This window comes from Microcebus murinus, chromosome 2, assembly GCF_040939455.1.
Source record: "Microcebus murinus isolate Inina chromosome 2, M.murinus_Inina_mat1.0, whole genome shotgun sequence".
Taxonomy (NCBI): domain Eukaryota; kingdom Metazoa; phylum Chordata; class Mammalia; order Primates; family Cheirogaleidae; genus Microcebus; species Microcebus murinus.
This window is the reverse complement of record NC_134105.1, coordinates 92270062-92296621: the sequence shown is the minus strand read 5'-3', so window position 1 is coordinate 92296621 and position 26560 is coordinate 92270062. Positions and strand designations below refer to the sequence as shown.

General features: G+C 37.4%; 1 protein-coding gene across 5 annotated transcripts in view; it reads right to left on the bottom strand.

Moving 5' to 3' along the window:
* Window positions 1–101: 101 nt before the first annotated feature.
* The window catches only part of HIPK1 (homeodomain interacting protein kinase 1), a 48626-nt gene continuing 22167 nt past the window's right edge, over window positions 102–26560 (bottom strand). For 2 of the 5 annotated variants that reach the window (XM_075999995.1, XM_075999992.1), the window contains exons 4-16: window positions 22642–22761; window positions 21756–21842; window positions 20609–20793; window positions 20162–20324; window positions 19146–19371; window positions 15040–15161; window positions 13960–14094; window positions 11229–11371; window positions 10654–10833; window positions 9963–10169; window positions 8164–8405; window positions 5993–6123; window positions 102–4937 (exon numbers count right to left, since the gene is read on the bottom strand). In XM_075999995.1, coding sequence (XP_075856110.1) covers window positions 4449–4937; window positions 5993–6123; window positions 8164–8405; window positions 9963–10169; window positions 10654–10833; window positions 11229–11371; window positions 13960–14094; window positions 15040–15161; window positions 19146–19371; window positions 20162–20324; window positions 20609–20793; window positions 21756–21842; window positions 22642–22761 — 2430 coding nt within the window. In that variant the 3' untranslated portion in view covers window positions 102–4448. The remainder of the gene's footprint in view (window positions 4938–5992; window positions 6124–8163; window positions 8406–9962; window positions 10170–10653; window positions 10834–11228; window positions 11372–13959; window positions 14095–15039; window positions 15162–19145; window positions 19372–20161; window positions 20325–20608; window positions 20794–21755; window positions 21843–22641; window positions 22762–26560) is intronic. The other 3 variants (XM_075999993.1, XM_075999994.1, XM_075999996.1) reach the window with 3 other exon arrangements.

Genomic DNA, 26560 nt, shown 5'->3' with positions numbered 1-26560 from the left:
TAATACTCTACTGATGTTCAAATGCAGGGTGTTTAGCCACTCCAAAGATGTCATCTGATGATCTCCTTTGTATCTCGTAACAGAAGTCAAAAACAGCCACGTGAATCAGAAAATTTACCCATTTTATTGATGCATTGCAATTGCTCTACATTTTACCATATTATGTAGAAAATACTGAAAATACAAGCTACTTTGTAAAACCAAAGACAAACATTGAATCCAAAGATAAACTATGTTTTACACAATGGACCCTTTTCCCATAGTTAGTATTAAATTTTAAATATCTATTTCTTTTGTTAAAATGATTATTTTACATACTCCCTAAGTACATCTGCATTACAAACATAGCTCAGTAATTCTCAGAAACTATCTGTTTCTAGAGGCTTGTTGTAAACGAAAGCGGCGCACAACCAGAAAAGGGAGAAAGCAAAAAAATGTTTAAATCACACACAGTAACTAGCATATCAAATACATTTAATAAAGTAGGAATTCCATTGCAATATCAAGGATTCAAAGCAGAAATACTAACATTACATAAATGTACATATAATGTACTGCTACATGTAGTGAGATTATTTTTCAAGCTGAATTGAAACCACACATTATATAAAGTTTAGCAACAAACAACCATGTAGACATGCTGCACCATCCATCAGTTTTAAAAAAAATCAAAATAGGAAGCAGGCTCGGGCCATTTCCTGTCACTGAGAGGCAATTTCATTTCCTATTCTAAAACAAACCATCTCAACTAGTGGATTTTTGCATAATAATGCTGAATAAAACACACATTACTGTGCTTGCCTGGCTAAGGGCAGTCAAGTTTAGCCCCTCCAGCGGAGGACGATGGATGAGCAATCACAAAAACAGGCTCAGAATGGCCAGAATAGTTTGAAATGGAGTTATTATTCCTGGGGTTGGTATTTCAGCTGAGCACTGAGAGTGTTATCACCTCCTGGGAGCTATTAAAAACTCTGGAGTGATCAAGTGTCCGGATGAGCCTAGAGTGGCTATACTTAACCCTTCCCCACTTCCTCTCTCACCCGGAAGGGGAGAAGCTGGAAATACAAGTTCTGAGAGAGGACTTAAAGCCTTAAGCTGGTTTGAGGTCAGGCCACTGTGACCCAGGCCAGCTGCTAGCTAAATTCATGGGGCTTACCCGACGCTGTCAGGGCCAGCAGTGTTAAGCCTCAGGGACAGAATCTAAAGCCACATCGAGCACATACACGTTCAGCAGACACAGGTGGGTGTTTATCTTAGTAAATCTGAAATGCCAGTTTGCAGAGTAAGACTGAAAATCTCTAAAGTTTTTAAAGCCACACACTGCTAGTCAGGTGATTAAGGTAATGATACAAGCTCTTGTATATTATCTTTTCCTATGGAGTTAAACTCCTATCTTAAATGGTATCTACTTATTGGACTGGAGGGCAGGAGTGGAGTTTTGTTTTTCTACATCTCATTTTTTTAAAAAACAACAAATCTTATCCCTTGTAGAGGAAAGATAAGGAAGAAAAAAATGTTTCCATTAGAAACTAGACCTGTGTTTGAACAAGAAAATCAGAATGTGCTTTGCAAAAAGGAGACACAGAGACCACACTGACCAGAAAACTATATAACACTAGTGACAGAAAACACACAAACTGCTTGGCTGTCTTAACCAATATAGTGCTAAAAATACAACGCAATATGATGATGAAAAAAAGACAGAAAACACATGTTCCTGGTAGGCTGTACTGACTACCTGCCCCATCTTGGAAGCCCTTACTCCTTACAATAAAGAATCTCCAAATACTTTGACAGCTCCTCGGTGTTCAACCCGGTACAGAGCTTGCTGACCAGGCTCCAGAAATCTCCCATCTCCATCCTGCACCTCCTTGACACCATCTCTACACAGAACCACTCCTAGAATTATCTCTCAAATATATGATTTTCAATTCAGATGGAACACATCTGTATCTTAGGGTTAACCTTCTTCCTCCAAATCCTTTATGGGCAGGAATGTCCCCATCCCAAGTACCTTCTACTTGACCCAGATCCATGCAGGAGCTGAGAATACAAGGACAATTTCACAGCTTGAAGGGCCCCAAGAATATACAAGTTGTTTAAAGGAAACCTCAAAAGCCCCAGTGACTCAACAGGCTTTGGTTCCTTCTTGGATTCTTCACCAGCTAAGAAACCTTTCTGTGAGTTCCTTGTCACCAGTGGCACAACAAAACTCCTCCTCATAGTATGGGAACATGGTAAGCAATACAACAGGCTCTTTGGTATAAACACATCTGTTATATGCTTTTCTTTTTCAACAAGCAAATATTTTACTAGGAATGTCAACTATTTGCAGGAAGGACTGCCACATGGGAAAAGGAAAAAAATCTTATTCTAAAAACGATTGCACATACTTAAAAAAAATAATAAAGAAAATGCATATTTAATATTGGCTTGACTCCTCTCACCTGCTTCCTGAATTCTCACAGAAGCAAGGTAGCAACGCACAGTGAGAGAGCCACATAGGAAAAATGCTTCTGTGAGAACTCAGCTGAGAATCCAAAATGGAAAGGGGTAGAGGTGATGGTAAAGGAGAAAGCTGCTGTTTTTACTTTTCCATGTCAGCAGGGAAACTGAGAACAATGCATTTACACAACACAGCTACTAATCCTGTTCTGATAAATCCCAGTGAACAGCTTAGGGTCCACGGGGGCTTGCTGGTCCATCCTAAGGCAAGCTCACTGTAAACTCTATAAACCACTACGTTATCATATAAGGCACTACAATAAGGGAAGGAAGGAGAAAGGGAAGAGACACACACTGAACAACTCCTCACCAGACACACCTGTGCAAAACAATTCCAAGGGTCTCCTCTCCTTGCAGGCAATGCCCCTGCTCATTCAGCACTACAGTAATATGCTCTAATATAATTGCAATTAGTTCACATACATTCCAACAAGTATCAGTTCATTTTGGTTTAAATACAATGGAGACATAAATTCCATCTCCGGGGTAACACTGGAGGATCAGATACACACTAAATACACAATTCAAGTGTAATCACTACACATTTGATTACAAATAACATTTTGGGTTAGCAGGAAAAATTGCTTGTTATATTTTTCTAATCAATATGTACATATTTAATTATGCAAAATATTAAAACACCACCATTACAAAACTTCTAAAATATTTTTAAATTCAGTAATAAATTTTTAAAATATTTTTTGCAATCCCTACATGCACTTATTATATAAGTCTTAATAAGAGAGCATTCAATTTGCTGCTGGCATACAAAGGAAGCTACTTAAAGTATAAAAGCTATACACAAGAACGTTCTTATCTGGTTTCAGATTTTTTAGCTTTCTCCCCAAACAAATCACATAAAACAGAAGGGAGAGACAAAGAAAACACACAGAGGTGTATTACTGAAAATTCATACTAATCTTTAGGCAAAGCTCATCAATGCCAACAACCTTTAGGCAAAGCTCATCACTGCTAGTATCTCATAATAGAGATTTTGCATATAATAAAACAACCACCACCATACAATAATCACCTTAATGGCTTTTCCAATAATAAAATTTAAGCTGAATCAGAGAGAGGACTTTTAAAAAATAATTTAAAAAATAATTCATGGTGCTTCATTTAAAAAGAATACATGGTGCTTTCATGGTAGGTATGGATTCTCTCACACTAAGTTACCAGCAAATGGTGAGCTGCCTTTTAACATTACTTTATAATAAACACAGAAGCAACTAAGAGAATCCCAACACAGAGTAATATGTAACCAGTTTTGCAAAAATAACAACTGCCCATTAACTATAATGTGACATAAAAACAAAACTAAAACACTAAGTTTACATGTCCCATGAACAAAGATGAAATTTTGAGGAGAAATGCCTGATATTAAAATAGAGACTTACACAAGCTGAGTTTAAAGTGAAATAGGCAAATATGTCTCAGTTTTTAAACAAACAAAAAGTAATGATTTTTCTTTTCTTACTTGTTATCAGATTTAAGTCTTTCTATCAGCATTTTTCCTCTGATCAGCAATCACAATAAAACAAAGTTAAATAAAGAGGGGCTTCATATGTTTTTAAAAGCATTTATAGAAATCAAGTCAGAGAGACAAAATATTTTTTCCAAGGGTAACTTCAGAGCGATCTCTCTTCCTTGGTAACTGCAGAAGATGGGCATCTGAACTCTTCCAAATACCAAAAATGCTGTCACAAAAATAAAGAATTTTAAAATAGGGCAAACTTTGGGAGACTACAACAATGCAGTCAACACTGAGACAGGTTCCCCCAGAGAAAAACTTTCTGCTTCAGTGGGCCCCTGCAGAACAAGTTGCTGGCTAAGAAGTTTCAAGAGAGGGTAAGGGAGGAGCTCACCATAGCCCATTATTAAGAATTCAGGAGCAGGCCAAGAGCAGGCAGCCATGACTCCTCCTCCCTCATGCTCATCAACTACAAGTAGGAATATTGGCTGATCTTGGTAGGACTCAGCGGGTATCCAGTGTAAATTGCTGAGCCTCGGGAAGACCCAATGTAGGACTGGGTGGCGAACTGGTGTTGGTATTGAGCAGGGGCCACACTGGCAGAAGTAAGGAGGCTGGGCCCAACACTGACAGGAACCTGGTGCACCAGAGTACTAGGGTGAGTGGTATAGGCTGCAGCATGCCTTGAGGAGCCCTGGGGGGAGAAAAGATGAGCAATGGAACTGGTGGAGCCCAATGCAGCAGCAGAGGTGGGGGCAGCATACGTATACAGGTGAGCCTGGCTTGGCAGGTGAGCAGGGGCTGGGGCCAGATGTGGGTGCCCCGTCGAGTGTAGTGGGCTGCCATGCTGGAAAGCGTAGGGGGCTTGGGAGAGTGGGGCCACAAACGCCTGCTGCCTGCGGGGGGCAGGGTTGCTGCTTCTCTCCTGCGAGGTTGGAGCTGCCGATGACTGCTGGTTCTGGAAGGAGGAAGAAGGGAGTGAAGAATCCTGAGGTCACTCTGGCTCAGGGCACCAAAGGCCAAGGTAAGAGTTGAGGTCCTGACTTGCACTGTTTCTGGACTGCTACAGCACAGAATCTCCCAGACTGGCAATGAGTGCTGTCAGAAGTCAGCCACCCATCCCTCTGCCTCTTAGCAGCATAGATCCTAACCCAGTTCAGGTTAACTGCAGTTTGCTCTTAAGTACAAACAGAGGAAGGGGGAGAACCAAGGCTTCATAGGGTTCCCCACTCGTGCAAGTTAATAACTATTGACTCAACTCAGCCTATTCTAGCATCAGTGAATTTGAATTTTTCCTAACCTTCCTTTCTTTCCATTGTTTTCTTTTGTTCTCCTGAGTTCTTCATATCCCTTTTGAAACGTGGAGCCTAAAACACATGCATTTACATCTGCATTGCATGTGCGCACTCTCTCTCCCACAGAGTTATACCCTCACATGGACACTTACTCACTACTGGTAGACATACAAGCACCAGAATTTTAGCTGAGGAAAGAGTGAACATAAATGGAATAAAATGACCCTCACCATCCTATCAGATCAGATGGGGGATAAAGGGGGATCCCCAAATCCCACACTCTAGCAACAGGTAGGACTAGAACCAGTTGAATAAATGGTCAAAAAGCTTTTCACTGTCTCTTAAGTGAACAGTGTTAGCAGGTTCAGGTTATTTACGGCCTGGGAGATAAAGGAAAAGGATCTGGTCTCAAAGCATGTGGTGGTATAGAAACAGGCATGCCTAAAGCATCCTGGGCTCTTTCTAAATTCCAGACATTTCTCTAATCAGATATACTATGGAGATCTGATGGAAAATCTGGAATGTACATCCTGAACACACAGAGCTGAATGAAGAGACACAGCACGTGCAGACACGACGCAGGCCACAGAACATCAAATTGTTTGACACAAAAGGGGCTTCATTTGGCTTTATTCAGCAGTCCAGCCAGAAGCAGGGTTCTCCAGAGAGTAACAACAGGGGGGGCCCCAAACAGAAGGCAGCAGCCCCTAGCGCTTACCTGGCTAAGGTTGAGTGGCTGTGCCGCACTGGTCCCCCCGCGTTGAGCTCGGTACCCTGTGGGGGTGATACAGCATCCAGATGACTGCCCACTCACTGAGGCCACTGGCTTGGTCTTATTGCTCAGGAGACCTAAAAAGGGGTCAGGGCTTAGTTAATGATGCACCGATATCTGCTCAGTATCACTGAGCTAACCTCAGATGGTATTAATCAGTCCACATTTGTAGTAGTTTGCAAGAGTTAAGGTCTCACATGTACCTTACTTCCTCAATTCCATTTACACCAGAACAACAGAAACTATATCACCAATTTCTTTTCTTTCTTGGCAGAAAACTCCACAAAGGATCTTCAAAAGGTTCACCTGAGTAAATATTACCTAATCTCCTCTTATGTACAAGGAATTACTAGAAATACAAGCATAAGTTAAGTCCCTACTGCCAAGGAGCCTACAGTTTGATGTAGGAAGGGATTAAACAAGTACAGAAATGACAATGTGAAGCTGAGAGAGATATTGGTAATTCTTAGGATATTTAAGTGTCAAAAATGTTTAAAGACATACAAGATTCTATCCTGTTGGGCACTTACTCTCTTCAAATTCTAAGAAATTATAGGACAGCTGAATACAAAATTTTGCTTCCTTCTGTGTTCCCATGAGGAAAACTGGAGCATTTATTCAGTGACTTGGAGTAGCCTATATTCTTTGGACCCAAGAGTGGACAGAGGTCCTAATAATTCTATTCAGTAGCCTTGCATCAGGAAGTTCTCCCTTGTCTGCAATGGGACTGCTGTCTACTTCTGAGGAGAAGAGTCATACTGAGGCTTAACACAGTATCTTCAAGTCAGAACCTGTTTATTATAACTATGGCAGTAACATAATCCATAACAAAACATTATTTATGCAAGTACAGCACAGATGGCTATGCTGACAGCAAAATTCATGCTCCTCTTCCTTGGTGTAAAGTTGCCACTGAGAAGCAGCTGCCTAGACAAGACTACATTTCCTCAGCCCCTTGCATCTAAGTGGGGCCATGTGTTCACATTTCCAGGCTAACGAGGTTAAGAAATGTGTGTGCCTCCTCCAAACTAACTTTCTCCTTCTGACTGTTGAGGTCCTCACTTGTACTGTTTCTGGACTGCTACAGCACAGAATCTCCCAGACTGGCAATGAGTGCTGTCAGAAGTCAGCCACCCATCCCTCTGCCTCTTAGCAGAATAGATCCTAACCCAGTTCAGGCTAGGATCTGGATGCTCAAGGCTCTGGTCCTAACTCATCAAAGGCCTACCAACCAGCAACACTTGTACTGGGAAGTTATATAAGTGAGAAATTAGTTCTATTATGTTAAGCCACAGAAATTTGGGATTTGTTACTGTAGCTAGTATTACTCAACTAATATAGTAACTGAACCAGAGAGCCCAAACTCAGTATCTAACAGAGCAAAAAAGATGAAGGTAATTAGGTTGAAAATAAAACCAACAAAAGCATCATTGCTATGACTATTGAGCAAGAAAAAAAATCTAGAGGATGTAATTGTTTTGTAAAACACTTTTGCAGTCATGTTTAATACTATCAAATCCTGTCCACGTCTAGATTTAATGTGTTTCTGAGATTAAAATATCATTTTTATATTAATCCAAGGAAAATAAATATAGGAAGATAAACTGATATCCAAAAATAATTTCACACAGCAGGGAAATGATTTCTTAATTAAGTACACTTTAAGAATATTGGCCGGGCGCTGTGGCTCACGCCTGTAATCCTAGCTCTTGGGAGGCCGAGGCGGGCGGATTGCTCAAGGTCAGGAGTTCAAAACCAGCCTGAGCAAGAGCGAGACCCCGTCTCTACTATAAATAGAAAGAAATTAATTGGCCAACTGATATATATATAAAAAATTAGCTGGGCATGGTGGCGCATGCCTGTAGTCCCAGCTACTCGGGAGGCTGAGGCAGGAGGATCACTCGAGCCCAGGAGTTTGAGGTTGCTGTGAGCTAGGCTGACGCCACGGCACTCACTCTAGCCTGGACAACAAAGTGAGACTCTGTCTCAAAAAAAAAAAAAAAAAAAAAAGAATATCTATGCCCACTGGTCTCTACTACTAACATAAGCAGATTATAGCAAAATATTAAGCATATATACATCAAAGAATTCAACACTAGCTGTGAAGACACACTCACCTGAGGCCTGGGTTGCTACAGTGCAGTCACCAAGCTGAGTTTTCAGTGGAGGCACAATGATGGTGCGGGTGCCAGTGCCATCTGCCACAACTCTGCCGGGCCCCTCCAAAAGGGGTCCACTATTGCCCCGGAGAGCACTCAGATTATCAGTGGAATAAGGGCTGCTCAAAGAAGAGTCAGAGTCTGGAGAATCATTGACAGTGACATAACTGATGACATTAGACCTCGGCTTTAGGCCAGAGCTGAAGAGAAGAAAAATATATAAAAATTCAATTGCCCTTTTAAGCAATGTTTCTGAGATGGTCTCTAGCCTTCCCATGATAACAATGATGATAATGATGATAATAATAATAATAATCATAGCAGCAGGAAACTTCTAAGTGCTTATTATGTATGAGGCACTATTCTAATGCTCTACATACATCTCACTGAATCCTTACAACAATCCTATGAAATCGATACTATTATCCCCATTTTGCAAATGAGGAAACTGAGGCATAAGGAGGTTAAGAAATGTGTCCAGTCACACAAGGGATAAGTAGTGAAGACGGGATTCATACCCAGAACAGAATGACTCCAGAGTCCACACCTCTAACACCTACTTCATGTTGCCTCTTAGCAATTCCTATTCAGTTATTTCACTAATGTTCTTCAAACACCACTTTTTTTTATATCATCCTTCTAGACTACAGATGATTCCTTATTATATCTAATCAAACTTCTGACCACATACTTTAAAAAAAAAAAAAGTTCCTTCACTAACTGATTTCCACCTTACTAACTTTAGCTTTTCCCTGGTTTTTGATAGGCTTGGCTCCAGTCAAAGCAATCATACTAGTTAAGCCTCATATATAATTTTTTGCCACGATGATGCCACTTTTCCTTACTAGAAGGTTTACTTTTTCTCTTTCCCAAATTGGTTTAATGACCACTTTCAAAACTTAGTTTCAAGTCCACCATCTTATAATCTCTTTGAACTAATAAGCTCTACATTCATTCCAATTTACTCTTTCAAATTTATTTAAACATCACTTATATATGACTCTGTAAAGTCTCCTATGTTACTTTCATGTATGAGTCCTATCTCTTCAGGTAAAAGCAGTGTTATTCCCTCTTCCACATGCCTAACACCAAAAGCCCTGTGAAGAATACAACATAGAACAATCAAGACAGTTGATTATGTTCATACTAAGAGAGAGGTGTGTATCTAGTTTTTAAACTTACCCACTCCCTTTTAGTTAACTTCTCAGTTAAAGACATGGACTAAGGTACTAGGATAAGAGGAAACAATCTGGTAATTAATTTCTTAAGCTTTCAGACCATATAGCAAAAGGGAAAAGGAAGGCAGCCCTTCTTAAAGTTCTACCTCTTCCAAAGAGGCCTTTTCAGATTAAGAAATTGCACAAATTTCAAATAATTTCTTATCTACCTCTCATTCCAATTAATTTCATTTATATGCTTCTGTTATGGTATCTGTTTTCAGACCATAAAAATAAAGTTCCTTGAAGACAGGGATCATGTCTGTAGTATAATGTGCATTTCAAGCCCTAGTAGCTTATCAACTTAATACTATAAACCTGCTCTTTAACATATCTGAAAGGCTGATATAACTGATGAACATGTATAATAATATTTAAAAACCTGACAATGCTTGATTATGAAAACTTAAGGCATCTTGGCTGACTCATCCAAGGCTACACTTCCACAATCCTTTTTAGTCCTTTCTTTCATAGGCAAAACTATGCCACTTACTTGAAGCCAAAAGACCAAAAAGGGTAGGAATCATTCATCTCTCTTACCTATTGGGCTTATATTTGTTGTCCTCTTCCTCATCGGTGTCACTTCGGATAGTGATGACACTCACAGGAGGGCTGGGAGTATCTGGAATGATGATTGGCTGATGCTGATCTTGGACAGGGACTAGGGAATTATAAGAAGATGTGGTGCGGAGGGGACTACTTCCAACCAGAGAATAGACTTGGGAAGGCAGAACATCCAGAGAGGACCTGTAGGAAAAGTTCACCAGGAAAGATGGTTCAGTCTTTAGCCTCCCAAACTGTACCTCTTTCCCTCAGACTGCTCTCCAATTTGCTCTTTGATTCCTTTTTACCTAAATTATTAAGCTAATACACTTAACTATAAAAGTTCCAATGAAAATCAAACTAACCACTCTGGCCAGGGACAAAAACACTAAAATAAAAAGAAATTTTACTTTTGTAAGCCCTTTACTCTATGGTTAACTTTCATTCTGCAAAGTGAGCAGAAAAATAAAAACATCATAAAGAAGGCCTGGATTCAAAGTGGCAGCAGAGAGAAAGGACTATCATAACCTGGGAACACCTGGTGTTGCATGCCTAGATGAAAAGATTGCCTCTTCCTCAATTTGGCAGGTAGTTGCTACTTCATACCAAAGTGTCTATATCACAACATTCCAAATACCAGACAAGATATCTGGCACACTTTTAACTATCAGCTCTAACACAGACTTACTTGGAAGACACTGGAGCAGACTGCTTATTTTTCTTCGAAGGAAGAGAACTGGATTGTTGTCTCACAACATGGGCAACGCCAACATTCAAGGGCTGAGCAGTAGCCAATGTCACATGGTTAGTCAGCAAGGATGGCTGTTGCATGATAGTGCTGTACTGGTTGCCATGAGAGTGGGCATTCCTGTGCCAACAAAAAGAGTGAATCTCAAAACCACAGGGAAATCAGGACCAAATAGGTATTAAAAGCAATTAACCAAATACAGCTGCATTTTATTTTTAAAGTAGGGCACCAGGATTATAAGGCGTTAGGATCTCACTACAGGGATATCTAATTGCTTAAGACTTTCTTTAAATCTGGAGCAAATGATTCTCAACCTTAGAACCTATTATTTCCCTATATTTAAAGTTTTCTTATAACTCTATCTCCTAAGCTTGATGTGGGTTCTTTTCTTAAAGGATTTCAAAAAGAGATGAATTCTTCTTTATTTTCCTCCTATTTGCTCTCCATACCATCAAGTGCTCGTACCCTAAGGGATCTTCCTTTACAAATCTCCCAGAGTAATTTAGGGCACTTGCCTCCAGTCTGCTAGTTGCTGGCCACTCCCCATGGCCTCTGGAATCATTGTTGTGGGTTGGACAGAGTTGTGTAGAGCTACCCCAGGCAACTGTTGCCAAGTTGAAGGCAGGAGAATTTGCTGAGTTCCTCCAGGCCAAGCCTGCTGTAAGGAAACACACACAAAAAGATCCAGAGTTGACTCATTCTTGGCTTTTTCTTCTGTTTTAAAAGAAAGAAAAATTTGTATCTTAAAAGAAGTTGCTTGTAGATTGTTAACTTGCAGAGATTAAAAAAGAAAGGTCAGAGGGGCTCAAGGCTACAAGTCTTATGAATAGGGAAAGTAAACATACTGCTTTCTCTTGGCTACTTCTATAACCTGACCACAGGGTATTAAAGAAAAGAAGATCCCTGCAGTTAAGAGTTTCTATTATACTGTAGAGAAAAGGAGTCAAAGTTCAGAGGTAAGCTCTGATTATAATGCTGGAATTTCATTTTTGCAACAATTCTAAAATATATCCCTAGAAAGAGTTAAGAGGACTCCCTTGAGATTAAAAATAGGAACTATAAAATTTGAGTGCCAATAAGATAAGACATCAGGTTAATTCAACCCATAAAAAGAACAGTAGAACAAAGAGTAGTTTTCTTTTTTAAAGGGGTAGTGCTTGGAAAATACAGTCAGATGTGGATGACCAAAGGCCAAATCCTTTGGGGAAAAACCTTATGCCAGCAAGAAAAAGAAACTTCATCATTTATAGCCATATGATAGAATTAAACAATAAGGCAATAAGTAAAATATTTAAAGAAATAGATGCAGAAAACATGTTTTGTTTTTAATAGTTCCATAAAAATATTTGTTTTATATGTCATTTGTAGAAAACACTTCAACATAAAAACTAATCATTACAAGAAAATACATCATTTGTAGTTTTTAACAAGCAATGTCACTTGCAATAGACTGAGCAACAAATATGTTTTCTGTACTTCTTACAGAAATTCTGGCATTTTCTGAAAAAATGGGAACAGATTTGGAAGTTTCCTTTTTAAACATGAATTCTGCAATACAATTACCTATAATGCTTGGATACATATGGTTCTGCTTCTTGAATTTCAAATTGCAAGGCCATCAACACACTATTTTAAAAATATTTCTGCAAGTAACAGATCCACTTGTTACAAATACCGGTTCCAAACAAGAAGCCTTCAAAGCAGAGAAAACTGCAAACATGTCTGCTACCATAAGCAGAATTTAAAACAAAACAAAACAAAACAAAAAATGAAAGAAGTATGTTAAGTCACACCATGCGTCTTTCCATAAGCCAACACCTGCACAAGACAAAGCATGTAGTTTAATACAAAGCAAGAAATAACATTCCAACGTGAGGCAGAAATCTGGCGTTCCAAGCGACGAACTGTTTTGACAGAGGAAGAACAAAAATATGCAAAGCTTAGCAAATGGCTAATGCAAACTTAAGAAAAGCAGCAAAGGAGAAGTGTGAACTAATATCCCAACCTTGAAACTATAGGTGAGCAAGTTAAAATCAGTGGCTTAGATCAATCAAGCTGGAAATATATCTCACTCCCTTATACTCAGATCTTATGCTTATGAGAAAATTAATCTGGATGTGGCAAAGACTTTTAAACTAAAAACCAAAAAACTTCCAACCAAAGTATGTTTCTGAAAGTATTTTCATTCATGTGAATACTTGAGAAACACAAAAGAAATTTAAAGCTACTTTGACAATGAGAAATATCAGGGTCTAATAGTATCTTTTAGGTTTTCAAATGCTTACCTAAATTCAAATTTCAAATAACGAAATGCTAGATATCCAATAAACAATTCTAATGCCCCCAAATAAACCAAAATACATCAAAATATCAGTCTTAAGTTTATGAATCCTGAAATACTCAAAGTCCTGTTTGTTTTTTTCTATCTCTAAGCATAATATTACTGTAATTAGAGCTATATTCAATAACTTTTCCCCATGACTGTTAGTAACAAAGATATTTATTTGCATAATTCATCAGCTATATTTTTACCTTTGCATAAAGACCTATTTGTAAGATATATTTATTTCTCCAAAAATCTCTAAAAATGAGTTCACCATTAATTTCAACCAACAATGATCTACATACAAAAGGGAACATCTTTAAATGGAAAATATAAACTGCCACTGATCATGAATGGCAAAAAGAACTACCTTCATGTGGAAGAAGGTTAATATCAACAGATAAAGCAATAAATTAAGAGCATTTCTACATAAACAAAAGTTTTAGAAGCTTAAAATAGCAAAAAAGAAAAAAAAAAGAAAGAAAGCTAACTTGCCAAGGAGTTCAAATTTTGACCATCCAGGTACCTGTAGTAGAGCCAAACTAAAGGCCATTTCCTTCATTCCCAAAGATCAGAGGATAAAAGGGCAGATAACAGTGTTGAAGCTCTTCTGAGGCTACACCAAGAGCTTTTATCACACTAGGCTGGCAAAAAAGAATCCTTACAGAGCCATACTGAATATTAGAGTCAAATAGTGTTTCAGCAAATGTTGGGGGAGGAAAACAATGAGACATTAAAGATGTAGCAAGAACACAGCCACAAGATGGCACATGCTTCCATGCCCTCTGCAAAGACTAAGCTAAAAAATTTTTTTTGAAAAATGAGAAAACCAGAAGAAAACAGAACAGAACAAACAGGAAAAAATAAAAAAGAAAGAAATCAAAGAAACTCCGTTAGTAACACAATCAAGTGAGGGGAATTACCAGTACAGCGGCAGTCTGTTCAACCAGCGCCGGCCGGCCGGCTGCGCAGCTCAGAGTAAAGGGCACCGCATACTGCGGTGTGATGGTGGCTACTTGAGGGTGGAGAGTTGCTACCATTAGTGGTGTACAGCTTCCCTGAAACGTAGATTAGGCAGGTGAGTGAAACAAACATGAAGGCAGGTTATCTGGATTCAGAAGGGTTCTCATTCCCCCCAAGTTATTATTGACAATACACAGTAATTTCATATCACCTAAAATGTAGGTACCAAACACAACTTTCCCCCTTCAACTCTGTACAGCATTGGCCCACTAGGTCAAATGTCAATGGCCTGAAGCAAAAAAGTATAGGAATCCTTCTTGGCCAGATTCAGGTCATCAGTTCTATGAAACAAAGACATTAAGAATCTCTCCTCCTATTCACCTGCTATATTTGTCCTAAAAAAAAAGAATCTCTCCTCCTACTCACAAAAGAGGATTTTTGGATTTCAGAATTTCCTATGGATCACAAATATTTACAAATAGAACCTAAAATGTAGTATTTGTTGATATATAAATATTTCATGATTTTCTCAATCATATTAGTTGCATGTTCCATGGCAAGTATGAAGTTTTAAAGTTTTCTATAGCCCAGTTAAACACAAGAAATGAAGGGGAATATAATACTTGAAGAGGCATCCTAATGTGGTCTAGTCTCTTAACCATGATGCAATTTTTAAAGAGTAAGCAAAAGGTACAAAGGAAGCAAAAGTAGAACCTTCTATTTTAAAATAAAAATGTTGCCTGTGTACTGTATCTTTAAGAGCTCTAAGGTTAAAAAAAAAAAATTCATCCCCAAAATTAGAGTAAACTTACTCAGAAGACTGTTTCTCAATGCCTGGATATTTACCTGTGCAAGTTGAAGGAAGACACTAGCACAGTTGCAACAGTGTTAGGAATGAGTATATTGTTTCATATAGTTACTTCATTTTAAGCCCACAGAATCATGACCAAGAAAGATCTTGTAGTAAAAGAAAATGTCATTTTCTAGGACAAAATATCTGATTCTCAATAGTGCTTCAACAATATTAAGCTGGCTTTTACCTGTGTAAGAACTCCTGACTGAATCTGTAATGGCTGAGCAGCCGGTGCCTGGGGTACAATTGGCACAGCATTATCCATCCTCACAGGGAATCCAGAATGTTTTGTTGTTGCTTGTAGTCCAGCTGTTGAAAACAGCATCACAGTTAAATCACTTTCCTAGGTCTGTTTGTTTTAGATTTTTTTGTTTTTAGCTTTTTTGTTCAACTAATCCACGATTCAGGTTATTTAAGACAAGTCTCATACACAGAAGTCTTGGGAGTTAAGAAAAGGGAGACTTAGTTCCCCCTTGATGTCTGATTAATGGAAAGCCATTTGATACAGTGAGGGCTGGTTTTAAGGAAACTCTAAATTTGTTTATGCTACAAAATTTAAAATATAACATTTATCTCATCCTCATTAGCAGTATAGGCAAAAATAAATAAAACCCTTCGCTTAGTAAATTACATTTATTTTTTTCAATCCACTAAAGGAACAAAAACAACCTTCAGTGTTTTTAAAATGATAATCTCTTAAAAGCAAGACAAATATAATTTTTTGATAATTAGATAGGAAAAATTATGAAAAGCTCATTAACTTATAATTTAAGTTACCCTTTTGTTTAAAATGTTTTAGAGGAAGTTTTTCCCTACTCCTCAAAAAACATAAGCTAGTTCACAAATTAGTCATATACTTATCGTTAACCAGTGTGTGAACTGAAGAAATTATGCCTAGGATAAAAATATTTTAAAAGACCATTTGGTTTATAAAAACATTTTTGTACTTATTATGTTTCTTATAAATAGGAAGATCTCATTCTAGGGAAAAGAGGGGCTAAAGACAGTTCTCCCTTTTGCCAAGACTTGAGAAAAGAGCCTTCTCAAGAAAGTTCTCTCATGGAACAGCTTTCTTCTAAACCTACCATATCAGAACTTTCAATATAGAGAATTTAGGTTTCTATTATGCCTACAATTCACTAATGCCTACAATTTTGTTAAGTGAGGATATGAACTTCTTTTTTAAGAGATAAGGTCTTGCTGTCTGTCATCCAGGCTGGAGTGCAGTGGCATGATCACAGCTCACTACAGCCTCAAACTCCTAGGCTTAATCATTCCTTCTGCCTCAGCTTAGCTTCCCAAATAGCTAGGACTACAGATGCACACCATCACTCCCAGCTAATTTTAAAAATATTTTTGTAAAGACAAGCTCTTGCTATGTTATTCAGGCTGGTGTTGAACTCCTGCCCTCAAGCAATCCTCCCTCTCAGCCTCCCAAAGTGCTGGGATTATAGGCATGAGCCACCATGCCTGGCCTGAACATTTTAATTAGAAGACTCCCTCAGTGACATTTTCTAAGCTATCACCAACTAATTTCTCCTAATAGTACTACGGAGGTATTGAAGTAAGCATAATTCATAAACCACAATACTGTGATTTTCAGCAAGTCAATCTTCCAATTTTCCATTTCAGTGTTTTATGAATAATTTAATAAGTTGTTATAAAGAAAAATACAATCCAGAAATGTACAAAATAAGAGGGAATAGTAAAATGAGAATTAAAATACTCTGCCAGTACCTTTTTTAAAAAGTACTACTTACATAAAAATAAAAAGTAACAAATCCATATATCAAGATAAACAAGTTGTCAGCCATGCTTCCTTAGGCAATGCTACCTAATAAGAAAGCTTGTCTTACAGTGTCAGGATACATGCCTAACTTCAAGACAAGGTTATCATAAAAGTCTCCTAAAAATTGATAGGAGCTATAGAGGGAAAACTTAGGAGGAAATGTTGATTACAGAAGTTAATCATGGCTCCCAGGGTGATAAAGTAAGAAGGACAAAATTACAGAATAATAGTTAACCACTGAACAAAATATCTATCTATTTTAGTCAACTGAAATAGTATTGAAAGTAGGATTTATAGTACTGACCTACAAATGTGACTCTAAAGTATTAGATTGCTACAGTTATTTAGGCTAAGCCACAGCAGGCAAGCTAGTTTAAAACTAGTTCCTTCTTTGCACAAGTGGAAACAAAGAATTAACAAAAGGCAACACTTTTGGGAGTTTCTCCCTGAATCCTGACCTAAGAAGGATTAGTTTCATTTTTTGCTGTTATTTTTGTTTTATTGAACATTTCCCTTTAAATACAGAACCTTGAAAGTATGGAAAGAAGAGTAAATTGCCTAATTGATGAGGGTCTATTCTCCTCTAAGTAGAGGCATCTTGTAAAATAACAAATGGTCAAAGAAAAGTGGGCAACCTGGAATATACAGAACTAATGGGTAGAAATCAGAAAATTGTGGAGGTTGGCAAATGAACCAACAACTCTTTACAGCTGTGAGTTTAAAACACTGAGAAGCAGTGGAATGGAATAACACTTCAAAATACATAAGCTATGAATTCCACTGCCTAGATTTAAAATATGGTTCTGCCATAATTAGTTATAATACTTTAGGCAGATGAGGGAATCATGCTCAAATTTCTCACTTATTTAAGTTGGGAATAATGACATTACCTACCTCCTAAGGTTATTAGTGAGGATGAATTAATATATGTAAAAGCACTCAGAACATTATCTGGTATATAGTGGTATGTATCATGTATCATCACCATCACTTTAATTTTAAAACTCCATTGGGAAATTTTATAATTTGCTCTACTATCTCCTCAGGTTATTCAGATTTCCTAGATAGGAAAAAACATTTCCAAAGCTTACACTTACCTAATTATACCAAAAAGGGTTATCCCATTTTTCCCCTCTACCTCTTCAGTTTACATTTTGTTTTGTTAAAGGAACTCAAAAGTTCTTCTGCTTCATCTCTTAAGTGTCATCTGAGAAGAAGCAGAAAACTTCAGGGTACCACATCTGAAAATTGTTCCAATGAAACTCACTTTGGAAAAGGTGGAAGAAAAGGTGGCTAATTTGCTAAGTTCAGTAGAAGACTTACTCAACATATGACAACCCAAAGCAAAGAATTTACTATTATGAAGCATATGCAGAAAATATTTGGTAAATCAGGCTAAATTTGCATTTACGGATTTTGAATCTGCTCCTCCGCTCTCCCTGTGGTTTCTCCCTGGTTTACATCGCTATCGCTCTCCTGTCCTCCCGGTAATCTCTCAGTCTCCCCTAGCCCCTCTTTTCCTTCTGCTTGCTCCGACTCTGTCAGAAACCAAACAAACAAAAGAGTCACAGTCAATAAGTAACTGATGTAAAAAGATAAAAATGCTACCTGCTTCTATGTTAAGTGTTATGAGAAACCTGAATCCTGGTTTATTCTCACAGGGTATGGACATTGACTTTCTATTGGGAAAGTCAAATGTATTCTCAGATTATAGTCTTAAAATAATTTAACCTTCTAAATGGCTTATCAAATCATTAGACATATATTTCCCATATTTCAGAACAAAAGGACTAGAGAGACTGGATTACAAAACAATAATGAGGAAATAAAGGAGGATGGAAATGTGAAAATTAATCTTATTGCAACACATGGAGTCAGACTCCTTCAGCTATTCTGTTCCTTTGTTGACAGGAGCTTGCAGTAATGTTATGATTCATAAGCTGAAGTAGATAATCTTAATGTCTTCCCCACACAAGCATCTCAGCTTGTAGAATTTTTCAGGTCAATAAATAATGATCTTTATTTCTGAGCATAATTTAAGAGATTTCTACATTCTTAAACATGATTTTTACATTTTAGAATAAAATTACCTTTCATTTGGAACATAATTCTATAATAGAATGATATGGGAAATAAGATTCAATATATAGCAATTCTGATATTTCAACAAATTTTTTTAAGATGTATATATTCAGCATATTGAAAGATACATGCTTACACAAGATATATGACACTGATACAAGAATTTAATGAGCAAGAAAACTGATATCAGGCAATTCCATTAAGGAAACATAAACTGAGCTCCTATATAAAGTAATATCATAATTAGATAAATAATCAATGTAAAAAGAGAACATCCACTTTGTGATATCACCCAATTTCAGTTACCTTGATCATCAGTGATAGACTTTAAATTTGTCAAAGATCAGGACTAAACAACTAGATCTGCCTAAAGCAGGCAGGTCTAATATAATATCATACGATACAGGAGTCTCCCCACTTACTTTGAAACGCAGGTGGACATACTATAAATGTTTGTTGGAATGGATCTGTCTGAGTGCAAATCTGGGTGGTTCCAGGCTGCAAGGAAACACCCTGCTGGGCAACTCCAGGAACTGGTGCAGCAGATGATGGGTACAAAGCTGACTGGTAGTTTAGCAGTGAGACATCTGAATTAGCCAGAGAAAGAGTAGCAGCTGCTGCACTAGAACTGGAAGCTAGAACACTGGCCTAAAAACAAAAGGATTATATTTGTACACTGGTATAAAGTGGAGATAGACAATATTTTTACACATACAGAATTTATCCAGAAAAACTTAGAACAAAGTTTTAAAATATAATCTTAACTATCCTTGAAATAACTCTCGGCTTAAGAAATTTTCCCAGTCCCTAAATTTAAGGAATATTGTAAGGTTGAATAAGCAAACAAAGAATAACAAATAGTCCTGTACTGGTTGTGGCTATATAAACCCCAACTACTTCTGTACAAAAAATAGATGGATAAAAGATCCCTCCAAATCTCATATGCTCTTCCATTTAAAAAGTAGACCTAACTAAGAAATTGGAAAGCTTTCATCTTTAGAAATAAGCTTAAACTGTAAATATTACTGGTTAGCAAGCAAATGCAAAACCATCCTTAAAGTCAGTAAGTGGAAACCTTTCAAATCAGGTTTCAAATCAGAAACCTTTCAAATCAAACCTTTCAAATGAGATATATAAAATCCTTCTCCTAACAGAGAGAAAGAGTCATTTAGCCAAAGTTAGTATAACTAGCAGCAGTACAATAGTCAGACCCCATTTATTTGACTATCCTAAGACATATTAGGGCATGGATTAGGTCTTTGTATGTAATTTTTGTCAGCGCATGGTAGGTAATATCAGTCTATCAACTTTTACCAAGAATAGAAAATTCTTAAGAAGTAACAATATCACTATAGCAAGGACTGGTTCCTCACTCTGTACTCTTAGTAAGTTTCTTCCCCACCTTAGGCTTGAGTTTCCAAAATCATTTACTGAATACCTGATTATGCACTGTATTGAGCTGGTTGCTGAAGCTCATTGTTAGATTTGTGCTTGTATTTGGGGCAACATGTGTAGTGAAGGGACTCTTGATTTGACTCACTGTATCATACATGTGAACCCTCCGCTTGCAGATCTCCATGTTCTGAAAACAAGACTTAACACTGAAAAAGAGATTAAAGATTCACTAATGAATGCCGAGATTTAAACAGATAGCAAATAACTCAAGATAAACACAGATTAAAGTTTTTTCCCAAGCACTTTCAGATAAAATGAGTCAAAATATTTTTATAATCATAAAGAGTAAAAATACACATCTAATTTTTAACATAATGATTTTTCAATGAGAAAGAAAATCATCAGTTAGCAGCAAAGTTGCTGCTCACTTGATAGTTTCACTTATAAGGACTACATCATGGCAAAAAGCCCCAGAATATACCATACTCACTGATTGCTATGTGGAAAATCCAAAAGGTGAGTCATTGTCACAAACTGATGGTTAAGAGTTTTCAAAGGAGTAATTCTCTTATCTGCATCAATTGTTAGCATTTTTTTTAACAGATCAATGTATTCTCTTCGATCCGCCTTCTCAGCCAACATGTCTGTTCCTTCTAAGTCTGTAGACATATTTACCTTCCAGAGGAAAATTTAGAAATATTATACTTCTTCACTTAACCTTTAAAGCTGACATTAAATAGCTGCTCTTTCTCCAAACTGTATATATAATCATCAAAAGAGAAACCTGAGGAAATTCTCTGTATTACAGTGTAATCATTTTCACAGAAGGAAGCTCTTTTTATGCCATCTAATTAAAATCTTCATTTAAATTTAGTGGCAGAATAAAGCTGATAGATTCTCATCATAAAAATTTGGAACAAGCAAGTTAAGCAAAAGTGATTGTTATTACTTAGATATAAAAGTTTCTACTGTTGCTCGAGGTCAGGAGTTCGAAAGCAGCCTGAGCAAGAGTGAGCCTCCGTCTCTACTAGAAATAAAGAAATTAATTGGCCAACTAATATATATAGAAAAAATTAGCTGGGCATAGTGGCGCATGCCTATAGTCCCAGCTACTTGGGAGGCTGAGGCAGGAGGATTGCTTGAGCCCAGGAGTTTGAGGTTGCTGAGAGCTAGGCTGACGCCATGGCACTCTAGCCTGGGCAACAGAGTGAGACTCTGTCTCAAAAAAAAAAAAAAAAGTTTCTACTGTTGAAAATATTAAATGACACAAGTGTAAAGTGTTCAGAGTTTGTAACACAATAAGCAATCAATAAATGTAGCTCTTATGTAAGTATTTATTTAGTAGAGAAAATGGGACAATAAAGAAACCTTCATAAGTAATATTTTAAAATATTGGTATATAACAAGACCAGTTAAGCAAAGGGAGAAAATTATAAAAGTATACTTTGTTAGGATTCAAATTTTCTTTTATATATATATATATATATGGCATAATATTAATGCATTTTTCTGTAAAAACTGAAAATGAATACTAGAAAGCTAACAGATTAAATTTGTCTTTAGTATAATCAATGAAAGTGTGTCTCTGATTAAAGAAATACATACATGTCTAACTTTCTGAAACTTTCCATACTCACCTGAGCCATGTCATCTAAACAGTTAAAAATGTACTTCCGAGCTTCTTTTGATTTTATTCCAGTCTCCAGTTCATGTTCTTCGGGTGTCTATAAAATATGGATTTTGGGGGGGAAAATTCCACCTGTATGTTATTTTCACGTTTTATTCAAAATCAAAGCCTGAATACAAAGAGATAAGTGTCGTCACCTTGCCAACCATAGATGGTAAACATGGAAGTAATTTATAACCAGAAAATCTTCTGGTGGAGAGATGTGACCTTGATATCTAGCCACCTTTTTAACAGTGATAAAATAAACATGCAATGATGCAGCACAGTTCCTGAAGAAATGTCAGATAAAAGGGATATTACCATTACTCTCTTAAAGCTATTTTGAAATAAATTGATAACTCAAATGCTAACTGTTCAACAGTCTCAGGCAGAGTATCACAAGGGTGATCAAATTACTAAAAGATTTCTCAAGTTAAAGGAGTAGGCTCAGAAGTAAAAAGTAGATACTTTTAATATATACATATATAAGACCTGGATGTGGGCAGTGAGAAAATTATGTTCTTTTATCATATTTATTGAGAATTCTCTAAAAAACAGTCATTACTGAATGTCTCTAGTTCCTCATATCACTTAATGGTGAACAACTACTTTCCACACCCCATAACAGCTGCTGTTTCAACATACACAACATCCTCAGCCAAATGAACTGGCATTTAATGTTTTTGTTTTTTAATTAACAACAATGCCAAATAGGTACAATGAAATGACTTTTCAAAAAGTTTCTTCCTGCAAACATACTTTTCCTTCTTCTACCTCCAGAATTTAATAACTAAACTTTGAATTCAAAGTTGAGGGTGGGAAGTACAGGACCAGGTAGAATAGTAAGGAAGACAGACCTTAAGCCTCCAAAGTGGGTACCCCAAATTAGGATCTCTGTTGAAAAACCTGGTTGTTTTTGTTCCGGCACTGAGAAGATATTCAGCTGGCAAGCCTTGTGTTTGTGAAATGTAACGAATCTGAAACATAAAACAATCAAATACCAATTTGAAGTGAAAAAGGAAACTATTAAAGACTTTTATAGTAAAAATTATTAGCTCTGGCCCAAAAAGAAAAGTATTACAAAGAAATTAAGTCTTTAATAAATACAAATGAAATTTACCTGTAAATACATATATATGTTAACCCATCCATAAGAATTCCCAAATATTTACTTAGTAACTTCCTTGTTACTATTATCTGTTATTTACATGGACACTCAGTTTTGAAAATTTTGAGTGTAATCTTTTTTGCATTTTTGTAAACTTCTAATACAAAATTGAGAAAATCTTAGATTTCTAGAACAGTTTCTAAATATTTTTTCATGGATTACCTATTTTGTTCTTGTTTGTTTTACTTTATAATGTACTACCAAATGAGAAAGATTGAGGAAAAATGTCCTCAAACCTCTTTCTTCCTTGGATACTCTAGCTCTTGTCAATTGCCTCTATTCTAAATAGCCACAGAACTTATCCCTCATACCATAAAATTTAGCACTTAATTCCTCATCATATCAGTAGAGGGAACATCAGTAGAGGGCAGGTACTATATTTAATTTATTCAACTTTTATTGAACACCTACTATAAACTACACTAGCAGTTCTCAAAGTATGGTGTGAGGGAACCTCTGGAGGTCCCCAAGACTCTTTTCAAGAGGTCTATGAAGTAAAAACTATTTTCATAATAGAGGTTATTTGCCTTTTTCACACTCTTCTCATGAGATTTCCAGAGATGATGTGTGATGATGTCATAGTTCTGAAATGAAATGGGCTATGTTTATAAAATTTGTTTTATTATTCTTGTATATTCTTGTTTTTAAAATTTTGTTTTAGGCAGGGCGCGGTGGCTCATGCCTGTAAACCTAGCACTCTGGTAGGCCGGAGGAGGGCAGATTGCTTGAGGTCAGGAGTTCGAAACCAGCCTGAGCAAGAGTGAGACCCCATCTCTACTATAAATAGAAAGAAATTAATTGACCAACTAATATATAGAGAAAAAAATAGCAGGGCATGGTGGCGCATGCCTGTAGTCCAGCTACTCAGGAGGCTGAGGCAGAAGGATGGCATGAGCCCAGGAGTTTGAGGTTGCTGTGAGCTAGGCTGACGTCACGGCACTCACTCTAGCCCGGGCAACAAAGTGAGATTCTGTCTCAAAAAATAAATAAATAAAATTTTGTTTTATTATTCATACTTCTATCTGCTTCTGTAATTCTCCCCAAGCAGAAAAGCAATAGAAGAGATGATTTTCTTCTCTCCCCCACTACCTGAGGGCAATGTAAGAGATAAATTTTTTTATAACCCCAATTCCATATATGAATGGCTATACTTAACATGAAATTAGAAAGTAAAAAACTTATAAGGGCCGGGCGCGGTGGCTCACGCCTGTAATCCTAGCACTTTGGGAGGCTGAGGCGGGTGGATTGCTCAAGGTCAGGAGTTCAAAACCAGCCTGAGAGAGACCCCGTCTCTACCAAAAATAGAAATAAATTAATTGACCAACTAAAAATATATATACAAAAAATTAGCCGGGCATGGTGGCGCATGCCTGTAGTCCCAGCTACTCGGGAGGCTGAGGCAGTAGGATCGCTGAGCCCAGGAGATTGAGGTTGCTGTGAGCCAGGCTGATGCCACGGCACTCACTCTAGCCTGGGCAACAAGTGAGACTCTGTCTCCAAAAAAAAAAAAAAAAACTTATAAGGAAATAAATCTTACTTCCAACTTTCCCAACCCCAAAATTCTGTTTTATTTTCTAATCTATATATATTAACAGATATAAGCTACAGAAACAAGCTTTGGAATCCACAATAAGTTTTTAAGAATGTTAAGCAGGGGTTGGCAAACTATGGCCAATTCTGGCCTGCTCACACAATAGCAAGATATTACTCCAAATCTGTGAAAGTTCATAAATGGAAACTAAAATAAGATATATATATATATATATATGGATATATATATATATATATATATATATATTTTTTTTTTTTTTTTTTTTTTTTCCAGACAGAGTCTCGCCGTGTTGCTCAGGCTAGAGTGAGTGCCGTGGCGTCAGCCTAGCTCACAGCAACCTCAAACTCCTGGGCTCACGCCATCCTTCTGCCTCAGCCTCCCGAGTAGCTGGGACTACAGGCATGCACCACCATGCCCAGCTAACTTTTTCTCTATATATTAGTTAGCCAATTAATTTCTTTCTATTTATAGTAGAGACAGGGTCTCGCTCTTGCTCAGGCTGGTTTCGAACTCTTGACCTCGAGCAATCCGCCCTCCTCGGCCTCCCAGAGTACTAGGATTACAGGCATGAGCCACCGCGCCCGGCCTAATAAGATATTTTTAAAATGTCAATTTCTTTTGCATACTTTATTTTTTAAATCCAGGATTAAATCTATATAATAGAGTAGTATGCAAAACATTTTAAATGATAGGTAGAAGCTAACTTACTGACATGTAATGATATTTTGCAATATATTAATTAGAAAAGCAGATTACTAACTAAATATAATCTCATTTTCTTAAAAAATTACATTTCATTGATTGTAAAAGGCACATTTTTCACATTAACATCCCTGAAATCAAGATATACATTACAACTGATAGGTATCATAAGTTAATTGTTAGCATTCTTTCTTTCTCAGAGGTAAAGAAAAATGGTGCATCTTTAAATCAGTGATGTCTTAGATTTGATGAAATATAATATATATGCCCCTTTATGTCCAAAAGTTTATATTTGGAACATAACTATATGTAGTAAATATTCATTCTTTCTTTCAGTAAGTATTTATTGAGGCAAGCAGAGGTGATTTTAAAACTGGACATGGTTCTTGCTCTCGTAGAGTTTACGGTTCAGTAAGGAACACAGACACTGAATGTATAATTCAAACTGAGTTGGTATTCTGAAGAAAATAAGTAGGCCTTGGCCGGGCGTGGTGGCTCATGCCTGTAATCCTAGCACTCTGGGAGGCCAAGGTGGGAGGATCGCTTCTGGTCAGGAGTTCGAAACCAGCCTGAGCTAAAGAGCAAGACCCTGTCTCTACTAAAAAAATAAAAAGAAATTAATTGGCCAACTAAAAACATATAGAAAAAATTAGCCGGGCATGGTGGTGCATGCCTGTAATCCCAGCTACTTGGGAGGCTGAGACAGAAAGATTGCTTAAGCCCAGGAGTTTGAGGTTGCTGTGAGGTAGGCTGATGCCATGGCATTCTAGCCCCAGCAACAGAGTGAGACTCTGTCTCAAAAAAAAAGGAATTTAGTCATTTAGTCTAGGCTGGGCATGGCGGCTCATGCCTATAATCCCAGCACTTTGGGAGGCCAAGGCAGGAGGACTGCCTAAGGCCAGGAGTTCAAGACCAGCCAGGGCAACATAGTGAGAATCCATCTTTACAAAAAATTATTAAAAAGTTTTATTTTTTAATTAGCCAGGCACAGTAGTAGTAGTCATAGCTACTCAGGAGGCTAAGGCAGGAGGATTGCATGAGCCCAGGAGTTCAAGGTTACAGTGAGCTATGATCGTACCACTGCAATCCAACCTGGGTAACAGAACAAGACTCTGTCTCACAGCTGGACACAGTGGCATGCCTGTAATCCTCGTGCTTTGGGAAGCCGAGCTGAAGAGCTCAAGATCAGCCAGAGCAACACAGCAAGAGCCTGTCTCTACAAAAAATAGAGAAATTAGGTGTGGTGATATGCATCATCTGTAGTCCCAGCTATTTGGGAGGCTGAGGCAGGAGGATCACTTGAGCCCAGGAGTTTGAGGTTGCAGTGAGGTATGACGATGTCACTGTACTCTAG